Source organism: Vicia villosa, linkage group LG1, assembly GCF_029867415.1.
Source record: "Vicia villosa cultivar HV-30 ecotype Madison, WI linkage group LG1, Vvil1.0, whole genome shotgun sequence".
In the NCBI taxonomy this organism is placed as follows: Eukaryota; Viridiplantae; Streptophyta; class Magnoliopsida; order Fabales; family Fabaceae; genus Vicia; species Vicia villosa.
The window spans coordinates 3,646,977-3,674,276 of record NC_081180.1 but is presented as its reverse complement, the minus strand read 5'-3'; the positions used below and the strand labels follow the sequence as shown (position 1 = coordinate 3,674,276).

General features: G+C 33.7%; 3 protein-coding genes across 4 annotated transcripts; 1 reads left to right on the top strand and 2 right to left on the bottom strand.

The window, feature by feature from the left end:
• The first annotated feature begins 7,277 nt into the window (after nucleotides 1–7,277).
• LOC131626798 (uncharacterized) lies at nucleotides 7,278–11,769 on the top strand. 2 transcript variants are annotated; one of them, XM_058897642.1, is made up of 3 exons: nucleotides 7,278–7,621; nucleotides 9,173–10,895; nucleotides 11,263–11,769. In XM_058897642.1, the coding sequence occupies exon 2, from the start codon at nucleotides 9,430–9,432 to the stop codon at nucleotides 10,849–10,851; it is 1,422 nt and encodes a 473-aa protein (XP_058753625.1). In that variant the 5' UTR covers nucleotides 7,278–7,621; nucleotides 9,173–9,429; the 3' UTR covers nucleotides 10,852–10,895; nucleotides 11,263–11,769. The 2 variants fall into 2 exon arrangements, with proteins under 2 accessions (XP_058753625.1, XP_058753619.1); XM_058897636.1 differs by having other exon boundaries at nucleotides 7,280–7,621; nucleotides 9,173–10,843.
• Nucleotides 11,770–12,551: 782 nt separating this feature from the next.
• On the bottom strand, nucleotides 12,552–13,803 carry LOC131626812 (uncharacterized). Its single transcript, XM_058897654.1, has 2 exons — nucleotides 13,258–13,803; nucleotides 12,552–13,153 (listed from the first exon to the last, which is right to left on the bottom strand). The coding sequence occupies exons 1-2, from the start codon at nucleotides 13,685–13,687 to the stop codon at nucleotides 12,693–12,695; spliced, it is 891 nt and encodes a 296-aa protein (XP_058753637.1). The 5' UTR covers nucleotides 13,688–13,803; the 3' UTR covers nucleotides 12,552–12,692.
• Nucleotides 13,804–25,059: 11,256 nt separating this feature from the next.
• LOC131599729 (uncharacterized) lies at nucleotides 25,060–26,419 on the bottom strand. The gene is made up of 2 exons (XM_058872005.1): nucleotides 25,895–26,419; nucleotides 25,060–25,789 (listed from the first exon to the last, which is right to left on the bottom strand). The coding sequence occupies exons 1-2, from the start codon at nucleotides 26,304–26,306 to the stop codon at nucleotides 25,323–25,325; spliced, it is 879 nt and encodes a 292-aa protein (XP_058727988.1). The 5' UTR covers nucleotides 26,307–26,419; the 3' UTR covers nucleotides 25,060–25,322.
• Between the last annotated feature and the right edge of the window lie 881 nt (nucleotides 26,420–27,300).

The following is a 27,300-nucleotide window of genomic DNA, read 5'->3' as shown; positions in this document are numbered from 1 at the left end:
ACTATTTTGTCTGGTCCAGAAGGAATGCAAACTTAAATAAATATGCAACATGAGTGCACTCTCTTTTTGGAAGCAATGGTTTCTCTCTATTCAAACAAACATGTATTGTCTCTACTATATCTATTGGTTTATAATCTGACACATCAACTACCTAACTAATAATATTACATGCCACTAAACATCCTAAATTACCCTTAGTTAAAATATTTATTACACTAAGAAATGCCCTTTATTGTAATTTGCTAAATCAAATTTTATTTCCACCAATCAGCTTTTACCATTCCTCCAAGTGGCACCCTCTTTTCATTCCCCTATTGATTATTAGTTAATACACGTCATAATCATAAGTAGTGGGTATTTCCCTTTATCATTTCTCTTCTACCCTCTTTCTCTTTCTTCCTCATTTATTTCCTCTTTCTTTCTCTCTTTCATGTCTTCCGTCTTTCTCTCTCTCTTTTTCCTTATTTTTTACCTCTTTCACCCTCTTTTTTCGTCATTCATCTTTCTCCCTCTCTTCTTTTCTCTTCAAACCCTAGCGGGATCATCACTCTCCTTGGTGCCTTATTCGGCTACTTTGTCATCTCCACCGCATATTCATTCAGCATCTCAATGATTTGTTCACTAAAAATGGTAAGCTCGTCTCCTTTATCTCACTGATAATGATGTTGTTGGTTTTGTTTGTTTCACATTGTTAAGGATGACTGTGATCTGCTCGGTGTGGTGTTGAAGTTTGTGGTGTCGTTCGTGCGATTTCATTGGCAAAGTTGTGGGTAGCGGTCAGTTCGTGCGATTTATCCTGGTTTATAATTTTCCCTTTCTCTCATATTTCTATTTTATCTATTTTTATCAACTTAGGGTTTTTCTTTATATCAATAATGGCTTTTTAATCCGATAAATTATATGGATTTTTAGGTAAAAAATTCTTCACCTATTCATGGAGTGATTTGTTTTGGTTTTTGAACAAACAAATTTAGAGTTTACTAATTTATTTGTAATTGACTATGATGCATATTTCTTTAATACAAATTTAGCTGTGAAAACAATGAAGAAGAGAGACAGAGAAAGTTCTCTTGAATGTTAAGCCACAATGTTTGTTAAAACTTTGTTATTATTATAATTATGTAAATACATGTTTTGCTAGCTTTTGTAAGTTTATTGAGTTTTATAAATTTTGTAGATGCATTTTGTGAGAGTGGAGTGCGGTATTAGACTAATACAATAATTCAAATAGATTATATTCTTTAAGATGTATCGGTCTCTTTTTTTTTCTTCTCTGCAGCTGTATCGTTTCCTCAAAGGGCTAGGATATCAAACCAACAATGTTTTGAATTTAAGATATTGCAATTTATAGTCTTGAAGTTAAGAAGATGCTCCTACTTAAGCGGTAACAAATTAGCAATGTTTAACTTTGAACATGTATTATTATATTCTAACAAATATGTTCATTATTTAAACTTGTGAGTTGTACTCTTTCTGCATTATATAAACTCATGAGTTGTACTCTTTCTGCATTATATAAACTCATGAGTTGTTCTTGTGTCAAAATTTGCAGTGATGCGAGTGAAATTCCTGAAGAAAATTATCCACTTTTGAAGGGCTGTGAACTTCTATTCATGGTGACTCAACTAACTCTTCTATATTTTCTAATATGCTTTACAGTGTAGAGTAGCTGAGATATGCCAAAGAGTAGAACATGACTTGGAAATTCTTGGTGAAGATGCTCATATTTACATATAGGTCTGAACATGATGATTTGAATTGCATTAGTGGATTGGGATACATAATGTTTGACATTGATGTTGCAGGGCATGGTGTTTATGGTTTTGAAGGCAATGCAGTAGCACATATCAGGTTTTGCATTATGATGCTGGTGATACTTTAGGTGTGAAATGTTTCTTGATGATGTTTGGTTACTGTTAGCATTTATGCAGTAGGATTAGGCAGTTGATTTGTGTTTTACTACATGTTAATGAGGAGGTTTGTAGGTTTGCATCATGACTATTGCAGGAGATTTAAACATTTTGATGTTGAAACCTTTGTTGAAGAAGTACTTGTGATTGTGAAGTACTTAGTGAGTATTACATGGTCCAACATGGACGAAATACACATTGATATCTGGTTCTCCTGATGATGAATATGATATCATTTAATTTGCAATATATTGTGGAGGGTTTATTATATGTTGATTAGAATAGGGTTTACCAACTCCTATGAATTTTATCAGTGGAACTCACTATTTTTACGGGTCACTATCACCATAATACTTTTTATGTGAATTTTATCACAGAAACTCACTATTTTCACGTGTCACTATCACCATAATATCTTTTTTATTTTAAGCAATAACACTTCTAAGTATTAACCATGAAATCATAAAGGTATATTTTCTCATTCAAACTATATTCGTATTTGTTTATCCCAATAAATATACATTGTTGCCTACCATTTTAACCCTTTGAATAATCCAAACATTATTTTTGCTTTGAACAATTTCATACATCTATCACTCAATGTTTAATTTCTCAATAAAACTTTCAGCCAATATTAGTTTTTCTAATTCTTTATTTTCTATTTTTTTCAGATTTCTTTAGTACACTTCAATCTAAGATGTAATATACGAAGTTCTTTTGAAGACATTTTTTGCCTATTGCATTTCCAACTTTTCCACTTTTAAAATAGCTACTATATATAGCTTCATTACATCTATATTATATTTTATGAATCTTAACTTACCATTCCTCATTCGTGTTTTTAAACTTCGATTTATGTATTTGTAATACATTATTCATCTTAAGATTTAAATTACCCGTGCGGACGCACGGGTCTTCTACTAGTGTGTTATTAATATTGGATGAAGTACGGTTGCTTTGCGGTACTGTATGTTCTACCAATGAATAAAATGTCATCATTTGATGAAGGTTTTTTCTCACAATTGACCTATCTTTGTTCCCAGGCTCAATTGGTTGTCCTAGTTAGTACTTTATTTCTAATTACAATTTGCTTTGGTACAAATTATCACTAAATATAAGGTTAGGGCTGACAACGGAGCGGGTCGGGGACAGATATTACCTCCCCAAACCTAAACCCGAATCTCCAAACAGTCTCCGTTCCCCGCCTCAAGCCCAAACGAGGATGGAGAATTAAAACCCAAACCCGATCCAAACGGATTCGGGTTGGGTTCGGGTATCCCCGCCTCGCCACCATCCATTTAGTAAAATTAATTTTTTTAATAGAAATACTCATTTTTTCCAAAATTAAATTACTTTATAAATAATAAAATGAAACAATTTCAAAAAAATCTATACATACATTTCAAATATTTTAAATAATAAATACAAATCCAAATATCAAAAATAATATTTGTATACGAAAAAAAATCTATTATTTACAAAAAATGGTATTTATGGCCCAAATATTTTTTATTCAAAAATGATATTTGGAAAAAAAATTATTATTGATCTAAATATTTTTATATACGAAATTTACTATTGATCCAAATATTTTTATAAATGATACCTAAACAAAAATGAAGTTTGTATACGGAAAAAAAATTTATTGATCTAAATATTTTTATATACGAGAAATGGTATTTATGATCGAATATTTTTTATCCAAAAATGGTATACGGGAAAAATTATATTATTGATCTAAATATTTTAATATACAAAAATTTAATATTGATCCGAATATTTTTGTAAATGATACCTAAACAAAAATAATATTTGTATACGGAAAAAAAATTTATTATTTACGAAAAATGGTATTTATGACCCAAATATTTTTTATTCAAAAATGGTATTCGGGAAAAAATTATTATTGATCTAAATATTTTTATATATGAAATTTACTATTGATCCAAATATTTTTGTAAATGATATCTAAACAAAAATGAAGTCTGTATACGGGAAAAAATTTATTATTGACCTAAATATTTTTATATACTAGAAATGGTATTTATGATCGAATATTTTTTATCCCAAAATGGTATACAGGAAAAATTATATTATTGATCTAGATATTTTAATATACGAAAATTTAATATTGATCCGAATATTTTTGTAAATGATATCTAAACAAAAATAATATTTGTATACGGAAAAAAATCTATTATTTACGAAAAATGGTATTTATGACCCAGATATTTTTTATTCAAAAATGATATTAGGGAAAAAAGTTTATTATTAATCTAAATATTTTTATATACGAAATTTACTATTGATCCAAATATTTTTGTAAATGATACCTAAACAAAAATGAAGTCTCTATACGTAAAAAAAATCTATTATTGATCTAAATATTTTTATATACGAGAATAATTTGTTCTAGACCGGCCCAATTATCTAAATTGGGCCAACCCACTCTTTGACCCAAGGCACGCTGGGCCACGCACGCTACTGCATTCCCCGGCCTGCTCCAGGAAAATATAAAACCTAACCGAGCACACCGAAGTCTCGTGCTCGGTAACCGCTAGCTCGCATATTTCAAGCCTAACACTTCGCACGGGTCCTGGGAAGTAGGAGCTTTCTCCGTATAGGATGACCCTATAAATAGCCCTTTAACCCTAGAGGGCAAGGTAATCTTTTTCTTACCCAAAACCTCTCACTTTGTTGTACCTTGTTGTTTAAGCACTTACTTTGGCATCGGAGTTCCTTGCAGGTACAACCATTTTTTCCTCTTCCAACCGCTCCGGATTCCAAGCCATCACCGTTGCTGGCCATCTGATCTGCTCGGTAAGATCAGTGGCGCCGTCTGTGGGAAATTTCAGCTCCCCCGTTTCCTTTTCTTGCACTTCTTGATCCATTTTTGTCCTCTGGAAGAATTCAGAAACCAAAGCTCTAGTTCAACCATCATTCATGGCTAGCAACAACGAAGAATCCTCTTCTCTGGACGCTACAATGATCAATAAGAACGACATCTCTGTCGTCATTCCTCCACCCAGAAATACCGTCCCTCGGGACGGCCTCACGACGTCTCTTTCCCCGAAGGATTTCCGCGACGATACTGTCCATCACCCCGGAGATACCAGCAGCAAAGACAACCACAAAGAGGTTCTGGAGAACCCTTTCTCTTCCAAGGGTCCAACTCCCTAGGACAAGACTATGGCCGCCGTTCTGGCCGCCCTTGCGCTGACAAACGCCCCCATCCACCAGCAGAACGATAGGATCGGAGCACTCGAGCAGAAGCGTCGCTCAAAGACTCCCCCCGGTAACAAAACTCACTCCCATCGCGACACGGTCCCCAAGAAACGCCCTCGATCCCCCTCCCCCAGGGAAAACACGGGTCCCATTTCCAAGAAAGGGTCAGGCGACTGTGATAACCGGATCGAAATCAACTAGATTAAAGAATCAATGAAGTCGCCATCGATTGTTTATTTATCCCATGAGATGGGAAAGGAAAACATCGAGTAAAACCTAAAGGGAAAAACAAACAAAGGTCTTACGACCAAGAGAAAAGGGTAAGGGTGTCGGTTACGCAAGGAGAAGGGATTAGCACTCCTCACGTCCTTAAAGGGATTAGTCTAAATCTATGGGTGTTATCTAAAAGTCTAAAATCTAAAGCTAAAGGAAAACACACGAAAAAATAAGAGAAAAAGAAACACGGGGAAAAGAAAGAAATATTTACAAAGATGTGCTCGTTCAGGCCCCGCGACCCAATGCCTACCTATCCCTTTAAGGAATCAGAGCAGCCGTAGTTCGGCTTACAAGTTTTGATATGTTTTTGTGTTTTTTAAATGAACGATGTTAAACGTCGCATTCCACTGCTGCTCGACCTTTGGAGACTTATACAATTGTCGTGGAAAGGAATTAACATGTTCTTAACAAGAAAAGAAAATTAAATTGGTTGGTATCTTTTGATGTAGATAATGGTAAATTAAATCCCAATGCAAGGATACTCACCCTTCTCTACTTTTTTAAAGTCTGAAAATTATTAAGTAAATTAAGTGTGTTTTATGGTTGAGTATTTTTTAAAGGGGAATGTGGATAGTTGTGAATTAAATCCCAATGCAAGGATACTCACACTTTCTCCACTTATTAATCTTCATTAGGTATTTTAAAGGTTGAAAAAGAAAAAGAAGACTAATTGAAAATGAGAATTCTAACTTAATATCTACCTAATATTGGAATTAAAGGAACTAATCTAATATTTTTGGGGTTTTATAGATAAAATATAAATCTAAATCAAAAGCATGTTTTTTGTATTTTTAATATAATAAGGAAAAAATAAAGGAAATCTAATTAAATGACATGTTTTTGTATTTTTAATAACTAATAACAAAATGAACATGAATTAATAACTAAAATTAAAACAAATAAAAGATACTAGAAATATAGATTAAAATAAAAGCAAAAGATGGGGTGCAATTAGAAAGTGGGACAGGCCCAATAAAACATCTAAAGTCCAGTCAGGGGAGTGTAAGTGAAATCTGCTAGTTGTAAAGCTAAAAACGAAATTGGTGGTGTTGGCCCAGCTTGGTGAATTCAGCCCAAAAGGAGGGGGTTCGCGGATCAGTAGGTAGGGTGGTAGCATGCAAAAACGGATTGGCCCAAAGAAATTAATTAACAACAACAAAAAACCCTAGAATAGATTCAAGAGATGGGTCCGCCCCCCTTTCTACATTCAGTACGCTCTCTCTCTCTCCTCTAGAAACTCTCAATCAGACCAAGCACAAATGATTTACAAGTCAAGCATGGTAATACATCAATAGGGGTGGAAATAGGCCAGGCCGATAACAGGGGCCTACAGGCTAGCCTATATAGGCTCAGGCCAGGCCACAGATTATTTTTAAACAGAAAAGGCCTAGGCTTTTTTATAAGCCTATTTAGTTAAAAAGGCCAGGCCTCAGGCCCTAAATAAAGCCTTTTAAGCCTATCAGGCCGGCCTATTTAAATAAAATGAATACTTTTTTATTATAATTATGTTATGTTTTGTACTTTGAACTAATATACATTAATAAAACTTGGTTATGTTGAAGAATTTGTGAAAATAAGATGAAAACACCTTATGAACATTATTCTCATAAGTTCTTTTAGTTAGTTAGTCTATTTAAACATTATTTCAATTGCTTATTTATATATGTCTGAAAAAATAGGCTTTTATATAGGCTAACAGGCTAACCAGGCCTTCCGAAAGGCCAGGCTCAGGCCTAAAAAATAAGCCTACGACAGGCTACAGGCCAGGCTTAGGCTTCAGATTTTCCGACAGGCCAGGCTTAGGCTTGGCAAAGCCTAGCTCGGCCCAGCCTATTTCCACCCCTATACATCAACAATGACTACAACAATCATGAGAATCAAAGACTAAATCTAAGTTTCAAAACATCTGATGCAAACAAACACAAAACATGAACCACAATGATGCAAAAGCGAAGATGAACGAAATACCGAAAGAGATGAAATTTTTCTGGAAATCAATTTTTATGAAGCTTTGGAGGAAGTATCTGAGTACATTTCAGCAGAGTAACAATACGTTTTTCTTCCTCCCCTTTGCTGCTGTTGGTGAAGCATGTATTATATAGGCAAGAGATTAGGTTCTTCTCTCTCGCGCGCTCCCTCTGCAACTCAGTTTGCGCCGCTCCATCCGTCACTGAATAATTTCGCATGTAAATCTCGTTTTGCTTGAAAAGGTTAGTTTCAATTGATTTTTATATTACTATTTTTTTACTCGCTTTATCTACTAAAAAGAAAGGAGTTACGCATAGTCACCCCTTTGAACCCGTGTTTATAATTCTGATCCATTCATGAATATTGTTAGAGAGAGTCCTATTTTGAGTTTTGTAGTAGCTAGAAATTAAATAATCAATACTGAAAAGTAGTATATTCTGGTGAAAAGGAAGCAGAACAAAAATTGAAGGAAGATGGAAAAAAATTTATCGTGTTAGATTGACTTGGTTTGGTGAAAATCATCTAAAGCTTCAATTTCCCAACACTGTAAATCTAAAAGTTTCATGGTACTGCTTTATGTATGCTTGTTTTTTAATCTTAGGCATGAAGGCGTGGCTAACTTAGTCAGCCGATAATGGTTATAGTTATAGATTGTGTGGCTACTTTTGTATTGTGGAACGAGGATAACCAATTGGATAAAATCTTTTAACTATACCGATAAAAGCTACATGAGTGGCTCAAATGTGTTTGTACTATGAATACAAACATTAGCTTGTTACTATAATACCATTATGATACTGATGAAGAAATACAGTTATTTCAATCTGTAATAGTGATGTGACATAGCATATATGGTATTTTACCATTGTAGGGATTTAGTGCAATAAATCTGTGAAACACCACCATATCCTGATGTATTAGACTTACATGGATTGTAAATTATTGACCTTGGATTGAAGTTTTTGAATTTCATTTTTTGATGTTCCACATGTTCATTTGCACTTGTCATTTTCTATGCTCATTCTCAGGATGCTACTATTAAAGTTATGTCCTATTGACATTAATTACTAGGCTATAAGTTTGCTTGAATTGATCACTTATCCTTGATGCTTGTTTACTTTTTAGGTATTGTGTTACCTTTTGTAGTAGCTTTTCTGTCTTCTGATGATTTACTTGATTTATGCATGCATGCATGCTGCTCTAAAATTGGGAAAGCTTGATGGATTTGTTGTTTTGGCATGTTGAACGAGTTTCATATTAGCAATTTTTGACTTGCTGAACGCGTTTCATAGGAGCAATTTTTGACATGTTGACCTAAGTTTTATAGGTTTGGCATGTTGAACGAGTTTCATACTAGCTAGTTTTGACATGTCGACCTAAGTTTTATAGGTTTGGCATGTTCAACGAGTTTGATAGTATCATTGATACTCTCAAAATATCTAGCAGTTATTGCCAATGATTAAACAAATAGGTTCTCCTGTATAATCTATATAACTTTCATTTGCTAGAGTATTGTTTGTTATGTATGAGGAGCTTGAATTATTCGATCTCAAATTACCTACCCTGTATCTGCAAGTATGAGTTGAATTGATAATTAGAGTAGGGTTTTTAATTTTTGAAACATTCAGCAAACATGGAACATCTCTATGTTATTTTCAGATAGCTATAGGTTGTAATTTGTGTTACGTACACTCCTCATATGGATAGGTTTGTTTGCATCTATATTTTGCATCCTCACATTTTGATTATTAATCTGGTGATTCTAATTATTGTTGTTTTCTTTTGTTTTGAAGTCACGTGAAGAAACCAATGAATTCTGATTTAAGGTCATTCTAAACTGGGACAACATTGTAGATGTATATGCTAAAGATAGAGCAAGTGAAATTGGAGAAGAAGACGCATTTGACGCAGATGATGTCATGAGCAATGAAATAAATGTAGAGGAAGAAGGTTCTAGTGTGCATATTAATTTAGAGGAACCAAGTTCTACAACAAAGAAGGTGCCAAAGTCCCTTTTAACCTGCGTTTTTTATTCGCTCCTCTTTCCATCATGGTTTTGAATTTGACCCTAGCGGCACCTCACGAAGCCGAAAACCAAATTGAAGTATCTTTGAAACAATCCCTCGAATCTCTGGAACCTTCCTTGAGACCACCCTTCGCCTTAACCATTCCAAAACCCGATGAATATGCTCAGCTCAACTGTGCAATCCTTCACGGTATTCTCACCGAACCCCATTTTGCCAAAACCCACATTAAACACTTGCACGCTCTTGTCACCGACGGTTATGCCACCTTCCTCAACTTGCTCCTCAAAAGTGTTCACCACCTCTACCCAAAGCTCCTTAGATCGGTGAAAAACCAGTTGCTTTGGGTCACCAATGAAATGGTTCGGGTCTCGGCGATTGGCTACGACGCTCTCTTGGTTTCCCTTTTGAGGCAAATCGTTGGCGGTGATTTCAGCGACGACAATTTGTGGCTTTGTACGAAGTTGGTGACCCTCTTATTGGATAAATGGGATTGCTTCTTGGAAGAAGCGCCCCACATTTTGTGCAGTGCTCTGTATGTGTTTCTTCGAGTTTTGGCTGATCATTGTAGGCTCAGTGGTGAAAAGTTGGAGTCTTTGAAGCGGTTGGAGATTCAGTTGTGTGTGAAAATAGTGAAGGAAGAGTTTCACTTATGTTTAAAAGTTGGGAGGGATTTTGTTCGGTTGTTGCAGGATTTGGTTCATGTTCCTGAGTTTAAGTCTATATGGAAGGATCTAATTTTGAATCCATCTAAGTTTAATACATCAGGATTCGGTGGTGTTTCTCAGATTTATTGCACTAGGACTTCGAGTAGGTATGCTTTGCTTAGGATCACTCCCGAAATGGAAACTCAATTGCGGTTTTTGCTTACCCATGTGAAGCTGGGGCATCAAAAGAGGCATTTGATGTGGTTTACTAGGAAATTTTTAAATGACCCTGATAAAGAGACTGTTATAGTTGATATAGTTAGATTTATATGTTGTGCACACCATCCTCCGAATGAGATTATTCAGTCTGATGTGGTTCCGAGATGGGCTGTTATTGGTTGGCTTTTGACAACTTGTAGGAGGAAGAATTATATTGAAGCCAATGTGAAACTGGCTTTGTTTTATGATTGGCTCTTTTTCAATGAAAGGGTGGACAATATCATGAACATAGAGCCTGCTATTTTGTTGATGGTACATTCTATTCACCAATATGTGGACATGACCAACACTCTTCTGGAGTTTTTGTTACTTCTTGTGGACAACTATGATATGGAACATAAGGATATCGTTGTTAAAAGTGTCTCATCGGCCTTTCGATTTCTTGAAAGCAAAGGTGTGATTCAGTCGCTTGATGTTTTGACTTCTTGTCCTACAATATCTCCTTCTCTAAAAGAGGGATTGAGTAGACTATTATCATGTGGGAAGCTTGGAAGTTCTAAAGGATTTCTGTCGGGTAGTTAATAGTCTACTATGGCCACCTTCAAGTTTCTCTAATTTGTCTCAAGGTAGCTGAGACTATTATAGGAGTATGTAGCAAGCTGTGCACACATATTTAGTCCTTTTTTTATAAACTCAATAGCAAACTATGATGTTATATATATATATATATATATATATATATATATATATATATATATATATATATATATATATATATATATATATATATATATATATATATATATATATTCCCATTAGAAAATTCAATTACAATTTGTGCACAAATAATTTAGTTTAATGAGCAACAATAGACTGATGATCCCTTTTAAAGCTTATGTAGAGCTGTATCACTGATTTCTTTTTATTTTGCATTGATAAGATGACTTTTTATTCTTCTTTATTTGATTGATGTGTTCTTTTTGTTGTTTTCAGTACTGAGTCAGCTAGGGCAACAAATGGTGTAATTTCTGCAAAATTTATATATCAAGCCACCATTTCTCAATAAATAATGAGCTTAGCTAATGCCACAAGGACATTGTCAATAAGAGGCTGGCTGCTACGAGATAAGAAAATGCTGCGTAGGAGAAATGACTGAAAGAAACAGCTCCATGCTTTTAGGAAGTCTTGTGATATCATAGAACCAGATGTGAGTATTGATAGTAAAACTAACTTATTATATTACAGAAGGAAACAGTCTTTCGAGTGTGTTCAAGAACCGGCTTTGTTCATTTTAAAACACACTAAGTAGGGGAGGAAAGTTTCAAACTGTTATTGGATTAGAAAAAATAGTGGGACAGGGAGAGAGCAGGCTCTTGAATTCATGTCACCTTGTTGTAACTTGTTACTCTGTTATGAATTTTCTCTGTTTAACGACAGAAAAAGTAATGGTTTGTTCATGACTAATCTGTTGATCAATAAACATCACCATTAGGTAGTAAATTCTCATCTCTACCTTAACAGTTTTAATTGTTACTTCACTTGCATTATATTAGTGAAACTGCGCCTGTTGTAATCATGCATATGCATTGATTCAACAATAATAAATTCATCTCTGTTCTATTAATATTTATGAAGCTGTCATTTAATTACTTTGAAAAAGCTGTATTCAATGTTTTCTGATTAATTCAAATATGCTTTAATTTAATTTCCCCTTACAAATCAAGTGTCTGCTATTGAATTTGGAAGGGTGGATATGTACTTGTTCAGCAATAAGCTAAGATTACAAATGATGGAAGTGAAACTCATGTTTCCCTTTACATGGTTTACTCAATGGTTTCTCTCTTTTCAAACAAACATGTCTTTTCTCTACTACCTTGGATGGTTTATAATCTTACACATGTGGTATTAATATTGGATGTTGATTTGTATATTCTGCCAATGAGTAAAATTTCATCATTTGACGATGAAGGTTTTTGCTCACAATTAGCCTATCTTTGTTCCATGCATTCTACTTCAAAATCCACTCTGCCCCAGGCTCAATTGGTTGTCCTCTCACTATCTAAGGAAATGTGAATGACAACAAAAATTGTCCCTATATTAATATGTAAGATTGCATTTAAAATGAATATATTACATTGACCAACTATTTTCCTTAATATAAATAAATAAAAAAGAGTAAGAGGTGCTTTTATATCAAGGAATTTTCTTTAAGTAATTTATGCATGTGGAAATATGCTTACTGCTTACTACTTTCCAAAAAAAAAAGACAAAATTGAGCCAAATTTTCTTGTAGAAAAACTCAATGCAAAATTACCCAATTACACAGTTCACTAGGAAAAATGTGCTGAAGCACTTCTGTGCCCTGTGCTAAGGGGAAACAAAAATTCATTTTTTGTACACTCTTCTTCGATATGATTATAAATTCATTCCAATGTCATCGCAGCTGTCAAATTGCCAACTTTGAAAGCAATTTTACTCCCAAAATTGTTACTCCCAAAATTATGTCTGCTATTGTAAGCTTCAAAGCCAATAGATTTTCTTGTTGCAACCTCATTAGTTGTTCTCTTGTAAGGGTTAAACCACTTAGCTTGCATGTAACTATTTCTTCTCCATGGAGGTGTATGCATTTTCATAGTCTTCATTGAGCCCTTAATAGCAGTGCACATCAATCTCACTACCTTTTTCAGCTCTTCCACTTTACCAACAAATACAAAAGGGAATGCATCAAGTAAAGAAGCATATTGATCTATAGGACGAGCTATTTCAAATTCAGCCCTAAGAGATACTTCAATGATGTATCGATTTCCACCATAGTTCACATCAATGTATTCATAGTCACCCGATGGAAATTTTCTATTTCTTTCCCACCTTGTTTTGCAAAGACCTGTACACAAAAAATACAAAAACTTCAGAACAAATTCTTCTATCATTTAAATTGAAAAAAATTCATGACAATTAATAAATTAAACAAAAGTAAATAGTAATTACCAGCATCAAAACCTCTCTCCCGCAAACGTGACATGACATGGCGTTTGAATTCCGGCGAAGATTTATCTCCGACAACAAGCTCAATTGCAACTTCAACCTCTCTTCTAATCTTTTCTTTCACATAATCATCATCAACATCACCAAAAATCTCTTGCAGTATTTCCCTTTTCTCCGAATAATCATACCACTCAAATTCGCCGTCATCATTATCATGAACAATTGAATCTTCTTTCACAGAATTCTTCTCCAGGAAGGATTTCACAAGATCTGACAAATCAGTTGAGTCTTCAGCCGCCGAGTGCTCGCTCCCGCTGCTTTCGCATAACCTCACACGCGCCACCTCGTCACTCTCAAACGCCGCCGCTAACCTCCGGAACCTCATCGGAATATTCCTTCCCATTTCTATGATTATTCTGTTTTGAATTTCCATCTCTATATAAATAAAAATCTGTATGGCATGCAAATTAATAAAGTAGGAATATGAGAATAGAATGATGAAATAGTGTTTAGAAAGAACGAAAATGACAAGAAAATGGAGTAAAAAGAATAGAGAAACGGTGTCATATTTATGCATAAAGCAGGAATGAATGTAGTCATTCTTATGACATATGAACATATCCTCAAAAGAGTCTAGATTCACTTTCCCTATATTCAAATTGAATAGCACGCGCAGTAAAACTCTTAAATGTTGGTAATATAGTATACTAACTTCTTACTAATCCTTATCCTAATTTTGAATTTATCTTACACACGTGTGTGTAACCATTAATTTATTATTAGCATAAAATGAGAATATACCAATTAAAACTAAACACAAATTGATATCATGACGTCATTTTTCAGTAAATTAGTTTACTCCTAAGAATTCATCGGCTCACATAGTAACTAACTGATAAATAATTTCAAAGAATAATTTATTCTTTTACCAGATTATATCTTAAATTATTAAAATTACAAAGCAAATATATCGTTTAAGAAAAAAAAACCACTTTTTGACTGCAATTTATTTCATGTTACTAGATTAGTGTATTTGATAAAATATTTAAAATAAATACATTAAATAGTTTTGACTAACTATTATTTATATTTGAAATCAACATAATAGTTACTCAAAATAATTATGGATCATTATCAGTACAATCTCTATTTTATTTTAATTAAGAAGTTGTGTTGATTTAAAAGAAAAAAATTCTTATTTTAAAATATCAAAATTTTTTTATTTTTTCTTCTTCTCATGAGTCATTTTTTTCTTTTTGCATTATTATTTAATACAATTGAGTTTATATAATTATTTTTTATTTTACAATTAAGTAACTCGTTTCAAATTTACATCAATATATAAATATATTTTATATTATATTAAATAAACTTTTAATTTCACATGTCATTATCAACACAATACATATTTTATTTTAATTAACAATTATCTTTATTTATAATATAAAATTTTTATTTTTAAATATTAAATATTCGTTTATCTTTCATCTCAGTATCTTTTTTTCTCTTTGTATTTTAATACAATTGTGCTTGTATAATTATTGCTCATTTTAAAATTAATAGCTTATTTCAAATTTAGATACGTATCGAAATCCATTTTAGATTCAACTGAATAAAATTAACAATATATTTTATCAAATTAAATAATACTGAATATCCATCCAAACAACTAATTGTTGAAAGTAATTCCTTATGTCGAAGCAGTTTGCTCGACAGAGACAAGGAAGTGTCGAAAAGATTTGTTTTTTTTAAAAGTGTGAAAACAATTTGTTACATACAAATTTGTTTTAGATCTAGATTGATTTAATTTATATTTAAAATATATTAGATTTGATTTAGTTCTAAAATAGGTATTTTGGCCTTTTATAGTTTTGGGTTTTGCTTTAGGGAGCAAGCTAACCTAAATCTATAAATAGGGAGTAACCCTTATTATTTTGTAATCAAGTCAAAAGGTTGTATTTAGAGAATTTGCAGTTGCAAGTGAATAACAAAGTTTTCCATAATTTGTGGGCAGAGAGTTACTTTGTAGAAACCTTAGTCTCTTTTCTTCTTTAAATTTCTTTTCTCTTTTCATTGTTATCGTGTGGTGATAAAAATCTTGTTCATCAAGATTGATAGAAATTCATCATAGGTTTTGGTGGATTTCTAACATCTGGTATCAAAGCCTCGGTTTATCGATCAAGGGAAGAAGAAGAAAACCACGATGGTGGTGAATTATGGGAATGGAAATTATCCAGCAAGTCTACCAATTCTGAAAGTAGATAACTATGAGAATTGGTGCAAACAGATGAAAGTTATATTCAGGTGTCAAGGTATTTGAGATCTTGTAAAGGATGGAGTAGAAGAGCTTGAAGAAAACACTTCAAAAGAAAAAAAGAAAGAACATGAAGAATCGGAGAAGAAGAGTTATAAAACACTCTTTATAATTCATCAATGTATGAATCCAGACAACTTCGAAAATGTTAGTGATTCCGAATCTGCAAGAGAAGCTTGGGAGATTCTAGAAAAGTCTTTTGGAGGCACAGTGAAGGTGAAAAAGGTGACAAACTCACAAAAGAACGTATGAATTGCTTAAGATGGAAGATAGCGAAAGCATAACTGATTTCTTTACTAGGATTATGAAACTAGTGAATAAAATCAAGATATATGGAGAAGCGTTAACAATAAGAGCTATTGTTTCAAAGATCTTGAGGTCTTTGACCCCTAAGTTCGACCACGTGGTGGTAGCCATAGAAGATTTGAAAGATTTGTTGAAGTTGTTAAAAGAAGAGCTTCAAGGGACGCTTGAATATCATGAACAAAGAATGGGTGAAAGAGCTGCAGGCAAGTCGAAGAGTGATATGGCACCGCTGGTTCAATCAGCAAAAGAAAAGAAAGGCAAAGGAGGCTGGAATGGAAATAAAGGTAGAAGTGGCTACAACCATTGTCGAAATCAGTAAGAAGGAAGTTGGTCGAATCAGAGAAAGCCCTCATACCAAGGTAACTAAAGAGGTGGTGGTGCAGGTAAAGGAAAAGGTGGTGGTCAAAAGCCTGACAAAAGTCACATACGGTGTTTCAATTGTCATAAGTATGGTCACTATATGAGTGATTGTCTAGAGAAGCATGAAAAACAAGAAATTGATGCAAGGTTTGCAAAACATGAAGAAGAAGAAGAAGAAATGTTGTTGATGGTCACAACAAGAGATGAAGATAAAATCAAGAACCAATGGTACTTGGATTCAGGATGCACATCATACATACCTGGAAGGAAAGATTGGTTTGTCAATATAAAGCCCTCAATGAAGAACGTGGTGATATTCGCAAATGACAATACTCTAGCAGCTAAAGGTATTTGAGACGTTTTGACTATGAGGAAATATGGCAAGAGGTCAGTAATCTCCAATGTGTTGTACATACCAAGCATGAAGAGCAATTTGCTCACCATTGGGTTATTGGTCGAAAAGAACTACAAAGTGTCGATCGAAGACAAGATCATGAGAGTCGTCGACGCAAGTGGAAGGTAAATCTTGAAGGCTCCTATGTCTCAAAATAGAACCTTGAAGATCGAACTCGATGTGATGGAGCTCAAGTGCCTTTCGATTGTATATATAAGAGATGAATGAATGTGGCACTATCGACTAGGTAATCTCAACCTCAAAGACATTAGAGACTTGAAAGCAAAGAATATGATTTCAGGACTTCCAGAAATTGACATTCCAAACGAGGTATGTGAGGAATGTGTGCAGGCGAAGCAGCACAAGAATAGATTCAACAAGGATGCATGAAGTTAGTCGAAGGCTATTCTCGAAATCATATACTCTGATGTATGTGGTCTTATCCAGGTGGATTCGATGAGAGTTAATAGACACTTTATCATATTCATATATGATTTCAGTAGAAAATTATGGACTTATCTGATCAAGAAGAAAAGTGAAGTGATTGAGGTATTTGCCAATTTTAAATCTATGGTCGAAAGACAAAGTGGCCGAAAGCTCAAAGTTTTGAGAACTAATGGTGGTGGAGAGTATGTGTCGAAAGACTTCGATGCATTGTGTGAAAAAGAAGGGATTGTGCATGAGGTGGTGCCACCTTACACTCCACCGAAGAATAGAACTGCAAAAAGGAAGAATCGAACTATCATGAATATAGTGAGAAGTATGTTAAAAGGCAAGCATTTACCAAAAGAGTTTTGGGGCGAAGCTAGGTCAATTGTGACATACATTTTAAACAGATGTTCGACGAAGAAGCTAGAAGGAATTACTCCAGAAGAATGTTATCTAGTGTGAAGCCTAACTTAAGTCATTTGAAGGTATTTAAATCTATAGCACACAGACATGTGCCAGATCAGTTAAGAAGAAAACTTGATGACAAGTCGAGTCACATGATTCTAATAAGATATCATTCGACTGGAGGTTACAGGTTGTTCGACCTAGTGAACAAGCAAGTAGTGATCAACAGAAACGTGATCATAGATGAGCTTAAATAATGGGATTGAACTGAAAATGTCAAGAAAGATTCAGTGGGAATCTTACTCGAAGAACCAGAAACTCAAGTCGAAAGAGAAGTTCGATAAGAGGAGGTTAGAGATCAACCAAGTACAAGCAGACCTCATAGAACAAGACACATGCCTGCAAGTTTGCAAGATTGTGCGATTACATCAGATGATGTGCTCGATGATGAAGGTGGGCTGGTACATTATACTTTCTATGTAGAAGTCAAACTAGTCAATGTAGCTGAAGCATTGAAGGATTCGAAGTGGGTGAAAGCAATGAATGAAGAAGTGAAGTCCATCGAAGACAAGGTCACTTGTCAAATTTCCTCAAGACAAGAATGAAATTGATGTCAAGTGGGTATACAAGCTGAAGATGAATCCCAAAGGTTAAGTGACTCGACACAAGGCAAGGCTTGTGGCGAAAGGATCTCTTCAGAAAGAAGGAATTGAATTTGATGAATTATTTGCACCTGTTGCTAGAATCGAAACAATCAGGTTGGTTGTTGGTCTGACAGAAATGAATAGTTGGCACATATGTCAAATGGACGTGAAATGTGCATTCCTGAATGGCCCCTTAAACGAAGAACTATATGTTGCACAACCAGTTGGGTTTGTGAAACATGGCTAAGAGAGAAAGGTGTACAGGCTGCATAAATCCCTGTATGGACTCAAGCAAGCTCCAAGAGCTTGGAATAAGAAGATGATAGTTTCCTACGTGAGAAGGAATTTGTGAAGTGCACAACGGAACATGGAGTATATGTAAGAAGAAGCAATAGTGAATTGTTTATACTATGTCTCTATGTCGATGATTTATTGATAACATGTAGCTGCAAAAGTGAGATCGAAGACTTCAAAGGTGATCTTAGCAAGGAATTCAAAATGTGTGATTTGGGTAACATTTCATATTTCCTTGGCATCGAATTCTACAAGAGTAGTAGAGGTTTTATGATGCATCTGAGAAGATATGTAGGAGGAATTCTCAAGAGATTTGAGATGGAAGAATGTAACTCAACTTTGACACCTGCAGAACCAAGACTACAATAGTGAAAGATGCAGATGAAGATGATGTTGACCCAACTCAGTACATAAGATTTATTGGGTCATTAAGATACCTTTGTCACACGAGGCCTGACTTAGCATACAATGTGGGTATGGTAAGTATAATCATGCAGAAGCCAAATGTATCACACCTAGAAGAAACGAAGAGGATACTAAGGTATCTCAAATGAACTCTTGACTATGGCATTTTGTTTCCTGCATCTGATAAAGGAAATAAATGCAAGTTAGTAGGATACACTGATTCGAGTCGATATAGTGATGTTGAGGATCGAAAATCCAAAACATGATATGTGTTTATGTTAGGTGGTGCACCAGTTGCTTGGAATTTGAGAAAGGAACCAATAACGGTATTTTCATCGAGCGAAGCAGAGTACATAACTGCCTCTCTTTGTGCATGTCAAGCAACATGGATGGTGAACTTGATCGAAGAAATAACAGGTAAAGATCATGGAGCAATTACCATGAAGATTGACACCATGTCATCTATCAACTTGGCGAAGAATCCGATAGCACATGGTCGAAGCAAACACATCAAAATGAGGTTCCATTATCTTCGAGAGCAGGTAGCTAAAGGGAAGATGAACTTGGAACACTGCAGAACTGAGAATCGGGTTGCAGACATCATGACGAAGGGAGTGTGTCATACCCCAAAATTTGCCCATACTATTTCTCTTGTACAAATTCAAATCAATACACAAAGCTCCTAAACACACTCTCCTGTACAAAAGCTCTAAAACTAGGGTTGACTCATTCAAAGGGAAATAAGTGAATCAATGGCTCCAAGGCATCTCATATGGCTCAACATATCCTACATCATCTACATGACAAGTATGAAGTCTCATCTCAAAAGATTGGGCACTCAATTGTTCAGAAAGTCAACAGTCGACTATCTGGACCTAAAGGTCAACTGCTGTCAAAGTAAAGTCAAAACTCCTGATTTTTTGTCAGGATCCTCATATTGAAGTATCATTCACCATTTGATCAAGAATTGATCATGGTTCATCAAGGAAAGATCAGAAATCAACAAAAGGGCAAATCGGCTCAAATTTGAAAAATACACAAGTGTCAATTCAAAGAATTTAGAGATTATTCACTAATGGACCCATAATCTTAAAAAAGACCATTAAATTAATTCATTTATTTTTAACCCTTATTTATATTTATTTTGATTTTTATTCAATTAAAAAATCAAGTAAGATAAATAAAATACAAAGGAAATGGATTAATGGACATGATTTTGGGCTTAATCAAATTAAGGCCCAAAGAATAATCCTTGAGGTCCATGAGCTAAGCCCCATTTATTTTATGATTTTATTTATTTTTGAATGGAAACTAAATAAAATAAAATCATAGATTAAATAAGAAAAGGGGGATTACATGATCATGCTGAAAGGGCTGTAAACGTGAAAAAGCATGGGGTCCAATTGGAAAGATTTGATATGGATTCCAAATCAAATATCAATCTCTTGATTTATAGAGATTTGGAAAATTCTGTTAAAACCTAATTGAAGGCATATATATACAAGGACCGAAACAGAAACGGAGGAGGATTTGGCCGCAAGAGAACTCTGTAAAAAACTCAGAAAACCGTGACATCCAAGTGAAGCATCAGTCAAAGTTTGAAGCGATTCAAAGGCTTTTGAAGGATCAACCGTGTTGTTGGAGTCTTGTTGATCGTATCCCAATCAGAATCAAAGCTTGCCGCACCCTGGATCGAAGCCTATTAACTCACGGTTTAGCCAATTTTCTTTAAATTCGATTATCATCATATAAGCATTATAAATATCAATTGATTGCATATTATGGTTTGTATCAATGTTTAGAACATGTCTGGATAGTTGGATTTGAGTTTTAACGCAGGTGTCATCGTGTGCCATGGCTTGGGTTTCGGTTTCTTGAAATTGGGAACCATGGATACAGGCCAAATTAACCCAAATTGATTGCGTTTTCCTGTTCAGGGGCTCGATTAGGGTCGATCTGGGTTATCGTTTTGTGTTTGTTGATGAGTATTTGCAGGTTTCTGAATTGAGTCTACGACCACGCTCGAAAAACCGTTGCCTAAAAAGTTGTTGAGTTTTTGAAAATTAACGATGAAGAAGAAGGGACCAAGGGCGGCGCGTATTCAGTTTAAAATATCTTAGTAATGTTTTTTATATATTATGTTCGTCGATTGCTTTTCTTACAGCGAACAAGTAATGGTCCAGTGGAAGGCACGCACTCTTCCTTTCCCTATAGGCGCAGGTTCGACCCCTACTGGGGACATTTTGTTCCATAATTTTTCTTTAACAATTGTTGACCACCGATCCAGCGTAGCTTGCCAAGAAACACCTACGATGCACCCTCAGCCTCAACCACAGGATCTTCATGGAATCAGATCCTACGCCCCTGAAGATGCAGACATACCATGGTCCTTCCCAAGCTTGTCACACTGAAACATAAGCTAAGTTTCCTAAATTCTTTATTTTTCTAATTGTTATTTATTTAAGCTATTTAATAAAATCTCTTTTGTACTTTAAAATAAACTTCTTGTAAATTTTTTTTTATATATAAAATCTTTATTTTAATAATATTAACTTAACCAATTTAATTTAGTTATTAACATTTTTTAATTTATTTGATTAAATTAATTTAGTTGTTTAATTATTTAGTTAATTACAAATATTCATTAATCAATAAAAATACATATTAGGATTGAGATATTTAATCAAAACCTTATTTTCACCGATTTAATTAATTAGGTTGAAAAACCAATAATTAATTAATTCGAATTTATTTATTCTATTAACCATGATTAACTGGTGCCCTAATTAGGGTTTACGGTGATCATTCCTACACTAAAAATATTCTTTTGTATATTCTTTTCAGGGTTAGCAACAGGCGACCTCCGACTACGCGCCTCGCCTTCTACAAAGCTAAGTATTCGATTCTTTTATTTTAAAAGTCTATTTTGTTTCCTATTAATTAGGGTTTGCCTTTAAATTATCCTGCCGACATTCACTTTTCTGCTTTTGCCATTTTCAGGTTACCCCGAGGCTTCCCGCCAACCATATCAGATCAAATTCGAAGCTAAGTGTCCTTTCTCTATTTTACTTTTAATTTCATTATTCTTTTTACTTTTATGGTTAATAAAGTTCGCCTTCGAACCGATAATGCACTCACTCTCTGTTTTCTGTCTCTTCTTTTTCCTTTTCAGGGTTTGTCGAATGCCAAAGTTACGTCGTTGGTAACCCTAAACCCTATTTTATTTTATGGCTTTTAATTATTACTTATGTCAAACCCTATTAAGGGATCCGCTGGTTACAATTTCCCTCCCCCATATCTGTTTTGGTTATATTATTTAAATGCGTGGTTAGTAATCCTAGGGAGTGCAACCTTTGAATTGAACATAGAATCACTAACTTTACAAGATAATATATTTGAATATGATCACGTGATTGATGCACACACGCACACTTTTGGGTAACCCCTCTGTTGCCTTGTTGCCTGTTGCCTTGTTGCCTGTTGCCTTGTTGCCTTGTATTTTGTGCAGAATAGCCAGTCCCTCGAATACGAGGATACCTCAGCCATGTTGCCTCGATTAAAGGTCATGGTCCCTAATGATGCTGCCTTCGATACACTAACATGACCTCGACCCTCGGAAGTTGCCTACGGAAAAGGCTGAGGTATCTTCTGGTTGCCTACGAAAGGCTATTCTGATCCTTCCCCTTAGACTACCTGCCTCTCTATGGCATGGGTCAGTCTTTGAGCGAATGATAATTCGATGACCCTTCTACCTCCAAACGAAAGGCTTCCTGCCCTCTTATGGCAAGGACTGACCCTTTCATTCTGAAAGGCTAAAAAGAGACCTATCATCTGAGTTTAAGGTAATTGCCCCTAATTGCCTTGCCATGCTCTATTTTCTATATTCTTTCTCAAAATTCTTCAAAAAACTGGCTACGCTCATTTTACGAGCTAAAGTCCATTTTTTCCCTCTTTCATCTACATTTTCTGAAAACGAGCAAGCAAAGCAATTAAGAGCCCATGGAAAACCATGGATGCAAAGGGTGCCTTACACCTTCCCTTTGCATAATTACCCCCCGAACTCAAATCTTTTTAAAAGGTGTTTTCCTGTTTCTTTTAGCCTTTCTGATTTAATTTGGATAAAATAAAAGTCGGTGGCGACTCTTGCTTAACCGCGACATTTTTCGATTACAAAAAGTCAGTTCACCGTATTACCGAGTGCAGGTCGAAATATTCAGAAGACTAAGAGCTATGATGAATATAGATAACTTAGACACAATGAATTAGGTGGTGTGTTTATAGTAATTCCTTGTGTCGAAGCAGTTTGCTCGACAGAGACAAAGGAGTGTCGAAAAGATTTGTTTTATTTTGAAGTGTGGAAACAGTTTGTTACACACATTTATTTTAGATCTAGATTGATTTAATTTAGATTTAAAATAGATTTGATTTGATTTAGTTCTAAAATATGTATTTTGAGTTTTTATAGTTTTGGGTTTTGGCTTAGAGAGCAAGCTAACATAAATCTATAAATAGGGAGTAACCCTTATTATTTTGTAATCAAGTCAAAATGTTGTATTCACAGAATTTGCAGTTGCAAGTGAATAACAAAGTTTTTCACAGTTTGTGGGTAGAGAGTTACTCTGCAGAAATTCTAGTATCTTTTCTTCTTTAAATTTCTTTTCTCTTTTCATTGTTATCGTGTGGTGTTAATAATCTTGTTCATCAAGATTGATAGAAATTCATTATAGGTTTTGGTGAATTTCCAACACTAATGTTAACAATCCAACAATTTTCTTTATTAAGAGACAAAAAATTTATTATCAAATATCAAAATTTCTTTTAGAATTTCTAAATCAGTTTGAATCCGTCTGGTAAGCAGTTATACCAATTTTTTTTAAAAAAAATCAGAGTGTGAAAAAGTTTACCGTTATTTAAAAAACACCTTGTTTTACGATTGTGATTAGACGGACTATTTTATGTGGTCCAGAAGGAATGCAAACTTAAATAAAATAAGAGTAATGCTATTCTTACACCCATATTTTACACCAATACTTACACCAAACACTATTCACCGTATTTATACGGTGAACAGTGTTTTTTAAAATAAAATAATAATATTTATAAAAAATATTTTTTATTTTTAAAATTATGGACGACGTTGTTCATGTACGGACGTGCATTAACCAATTTCATTACTGCATTAACCAAATTTTTACACTACATTAACCAAGTTTGATGACTGATAGAAATTATTTTTTAGTACCTGGATGTTGCATTAAGCAACTTCATTACTGCATTAACCAAGTTTTTACACTGCATTATCCAAGTTTGGTGACTGCTAAAAATTATTTTTAATACCTGGATGTTGCATTAACCAACTTCATTAACCAAGTTTTTACACTGCATTAACCAAATTTGAGTAATGCTATTCTTACACCCATGAACAGTATTTTACAGTAGTCATCAAAGTTGGTTAATACAACATCCAGGTATTAAAAATAATTTTTAGCAGTCATCAAACTTGGTTAATGCAGTGTAAAAACTTGGTTAATACAGTAATGAAGTTGGTTAATGCACGTCCGTACATGAACAGTGTCGTCCGTTTTTTTAAAAATAAAAATAAATATTATTATTTTATTTTAAAAAACACTGTTCACCGTATAAATATGGTGAACAATATTTGATGTAAGTATTGGTGTAAAATATAAGTGTAAGAATAACATTGCTCATAAAATAAATATGCAACATGACTACATGAGTGCACTCTCTCTTTTTGGCAACAATGGTTTCTCTCTTTTCATACAAACAAGTATTGTCTCTATCTACTGTCTCTGTTGGTTTATAATCTGACACATGTGTGAATAATAATGAATGAAGTACGGTTGCTTTGTAGTATGTTCTACCAATGAATAAAATGTCATCATTTGATGAAGGTTTTTTCTCACAATTGACCTATCTTTGTTCCCAGGCTCAATTGGTTGTCCTAGATAGTACTTTATTTCTAAGTACAATTTGTTTTTTTACAAATTATCACTAAATATAAGGGCATTATGCGATTTATTAAGAGTGTTATTAATTTATTTTATAAATATTATTTATTAATATTACTTTATTTTCAAGACAAAAAGTTAAAGTGATAGATATTAAAATGTAAAATTGCATTTAAAATAAACATTTTACATTGACCAACTGTTTTCCTTAATATAAATAAATAAAAAGAGTAAGAGGTTCTTTTATATCAAGAAATAAATAAATAAAAAGAGAAATAGGTGCTTTTATATAAAGGAATTTTCTTTGTATATTATGCATATCGAACTATGCTTTAGTTTTCTAAAAGTAAAACAAAAATGAGCCAAATCTTTTCTTATAGAGAATAGAGGTACTAGTAACTTTCATTACCCATCTCATCTCAACTCAAAATGCAAAATTACCCTATTACACAGATCACTAGCAAAATGTGCTGAAGCACTTCTGTGCCCTATGCTAAGGGGAAAAAAATGAAAATTCATTTTTTGTACACTCTTCTTCTTCAATATGACTATAATTTCATCCCAATGCCATCATCTACATTAAATGCTGCAGTTAAATTGCCAACTTTGAAAGCAATTTTACTCCCAAAATTATGTCTGCAATTGTATGCTTCAAAGCCAATAGATTTTCTTGTTGCAACCTCATTAGTTGTTCTCTTGTAAGGGTTAAACCACTTAGCTTGCATGTAACTATTTCTTCTCCATGGAGGTGTATGCATTTTCATAGTCTTCATTGAATCCTTAATAGCAGTGCACATCAACCTCACAATCTTCTTCAGCTCTTCCACTTTCCCAACAAATACATAAGGGAATACATCAAGTAAAGAAGCATATTGATCTATTGGACGAGCTATTTCGAATTCAGCCCTCAGAGATATTTCAAGGATGTATCGTTTTCCATCGTAATTCACATCAATGAACTCATAGTCACCAGATGGAAATTTTCTATTTCTTTCCCACTTTGTTTTGCAAAGACCTGTACACAAAAATACAAAATATATAAACAAATTCTTCTATCATTTAAATATAAAGAAATTCATAACAGTTACTAATAAATTAAGGAAAAGTAAATAGTAATTACCAGCATCAAAACCTCTCTCCCGCAAATGCGACATAACAAGGCGTTTGAATTCCGGCGAAGATTTATCTCCGGCAACGAGCTCAATTGCAACTTCAACCTCTCTTCTAATCTTTTCTTTCACATAATCATCATTATCACCGAAAATCTCTTCCAGTATTTCCTTTTTCTCCGAATAATCATACCAGTCAAATTCGCCATCATCCTTATCATGAACAACCGAATCTTCTTTCACGGAATTCTTCTCCATGAACGATTTCACAAGATCTGACAAATCAGTAGAGTCTTCCGCCGCCGAGTGCTCGCTTCCACTGCTTTCGCATAACCTCACATGCGCCACCTCGTCACTCTCAAACGCCGCCGCTAACCTCTGAAACCTCATCGGAATATTGATTATTCTGTTTTCAATTTCCATCTCTTTATAAATATAAATCTCTATGGCATGCAAATCAATAAAATAAATAAAGGATGGTGACTACAGAATGATGAAATAGTGTTTAGAAAGAAGGAAAATGACAAGAAAATGGAGTAAGAATAGCAGAGAAACGGTGTCATATTTATGCATAAAGTCTCTCATTTATATATTGAAAGCACGAATGAATCTAGTCATTATTACGACATTTTAAATGAACCTATCCTCAAAACAGTCTAAATTCACTATTGAAATTGAATGACTAGTTACACGCCAAGTTAAACCGTAAATTACTGTACTATCCTTATCCTAATTTTGAATTGATCTTTAATTAAATATAGGCGTGTATAACAATTAATTTATCATTAACACAAAATCACAATAATCACTTTTTGACTGAATATACAAATGAGAATATCATTGGCACAAAATGAGAATATCCAAATGCACACCTATTATTCTAAAATATTTAAATTAAATATATCAAATTTTTTGACTAATTATTATTTAAATTTGATATAAAAAATATAACTCAAACAAAAACAAGATTAATGATAAAAATGTTACTATAAATTTAAAAATATTATGATTATGAAAATTTTGAACGGATATTATATAAATGTAAAAATTAATGTATTCTTTAAAACAATGAGAAAGAAAAGAACAAAAAAACATTAAAAAATTTATAATATGTAGTGTAGTTGTTTCTTTGTGTCTAAATAATTTTTTATAAATTTATTTTCATCTTTTTCTTGTATCTTTTCTACGATAATTATACTATTTATATTGCAGTGTTTTCAAAAAAAAGATTGGAAGCAAAACTTTATTCAACCTAAAAAAAAGTTGATTTTTTTTTTTTAATTATAGCAGGATCGTTTCAACCCTTAAGTTAATAAAGCCCTCACTTTAAGCTTCAAAATTAAAAAAAAAAAAAAATTAACTTAAAGTTTCAATCTTAATATGGCATTAATATTTATCCTATTTCATGAGATTTTCA

Coding starts and splice junctions, on each gene's coding strand:
- LOC131626798 (XM_058897636.1), top strand. CDS start 9,430: ATGGTTTTGAATTTGACCCTAGCGGCACCTCACGAAGCCGAAAACCAA. Junction 10,844..11,262: donor TTCTAAAGGATTTCTGTCGG/GTAGTTAATAGT, acceptor TGTTGTTTTCAG/TACTGAGTCAGCTAGGGCAA.
- LOC131626812 (XM_058897654.1), bottom strand. CDS start 13,687: ATGGAAATTCAAAACAGAATAATCATAGAAATGGGAAGGAATATTCCG. Junction 13,154..13,257: donor GGAGAGAGGTTTTGATGCTG/GTAATTACTATT, acceptor TTTTGTGTACAG/GTCTTTGCAAAACAAGGTGG.
- LOC131599729 (XM_058872005.1), bottom strand. CDS start 26,306: ATGGAAATTGAAAACAGAATAATCAATATTCCGATGAGGTTTCAGAGG. Junction 25,790..25,894: donor GGAGAGAGGTTTTGATGCTG/GTAATTACTATT, acceptor TTTTGTGTACAG/GTCTTTGCAAAACAAAGTGG.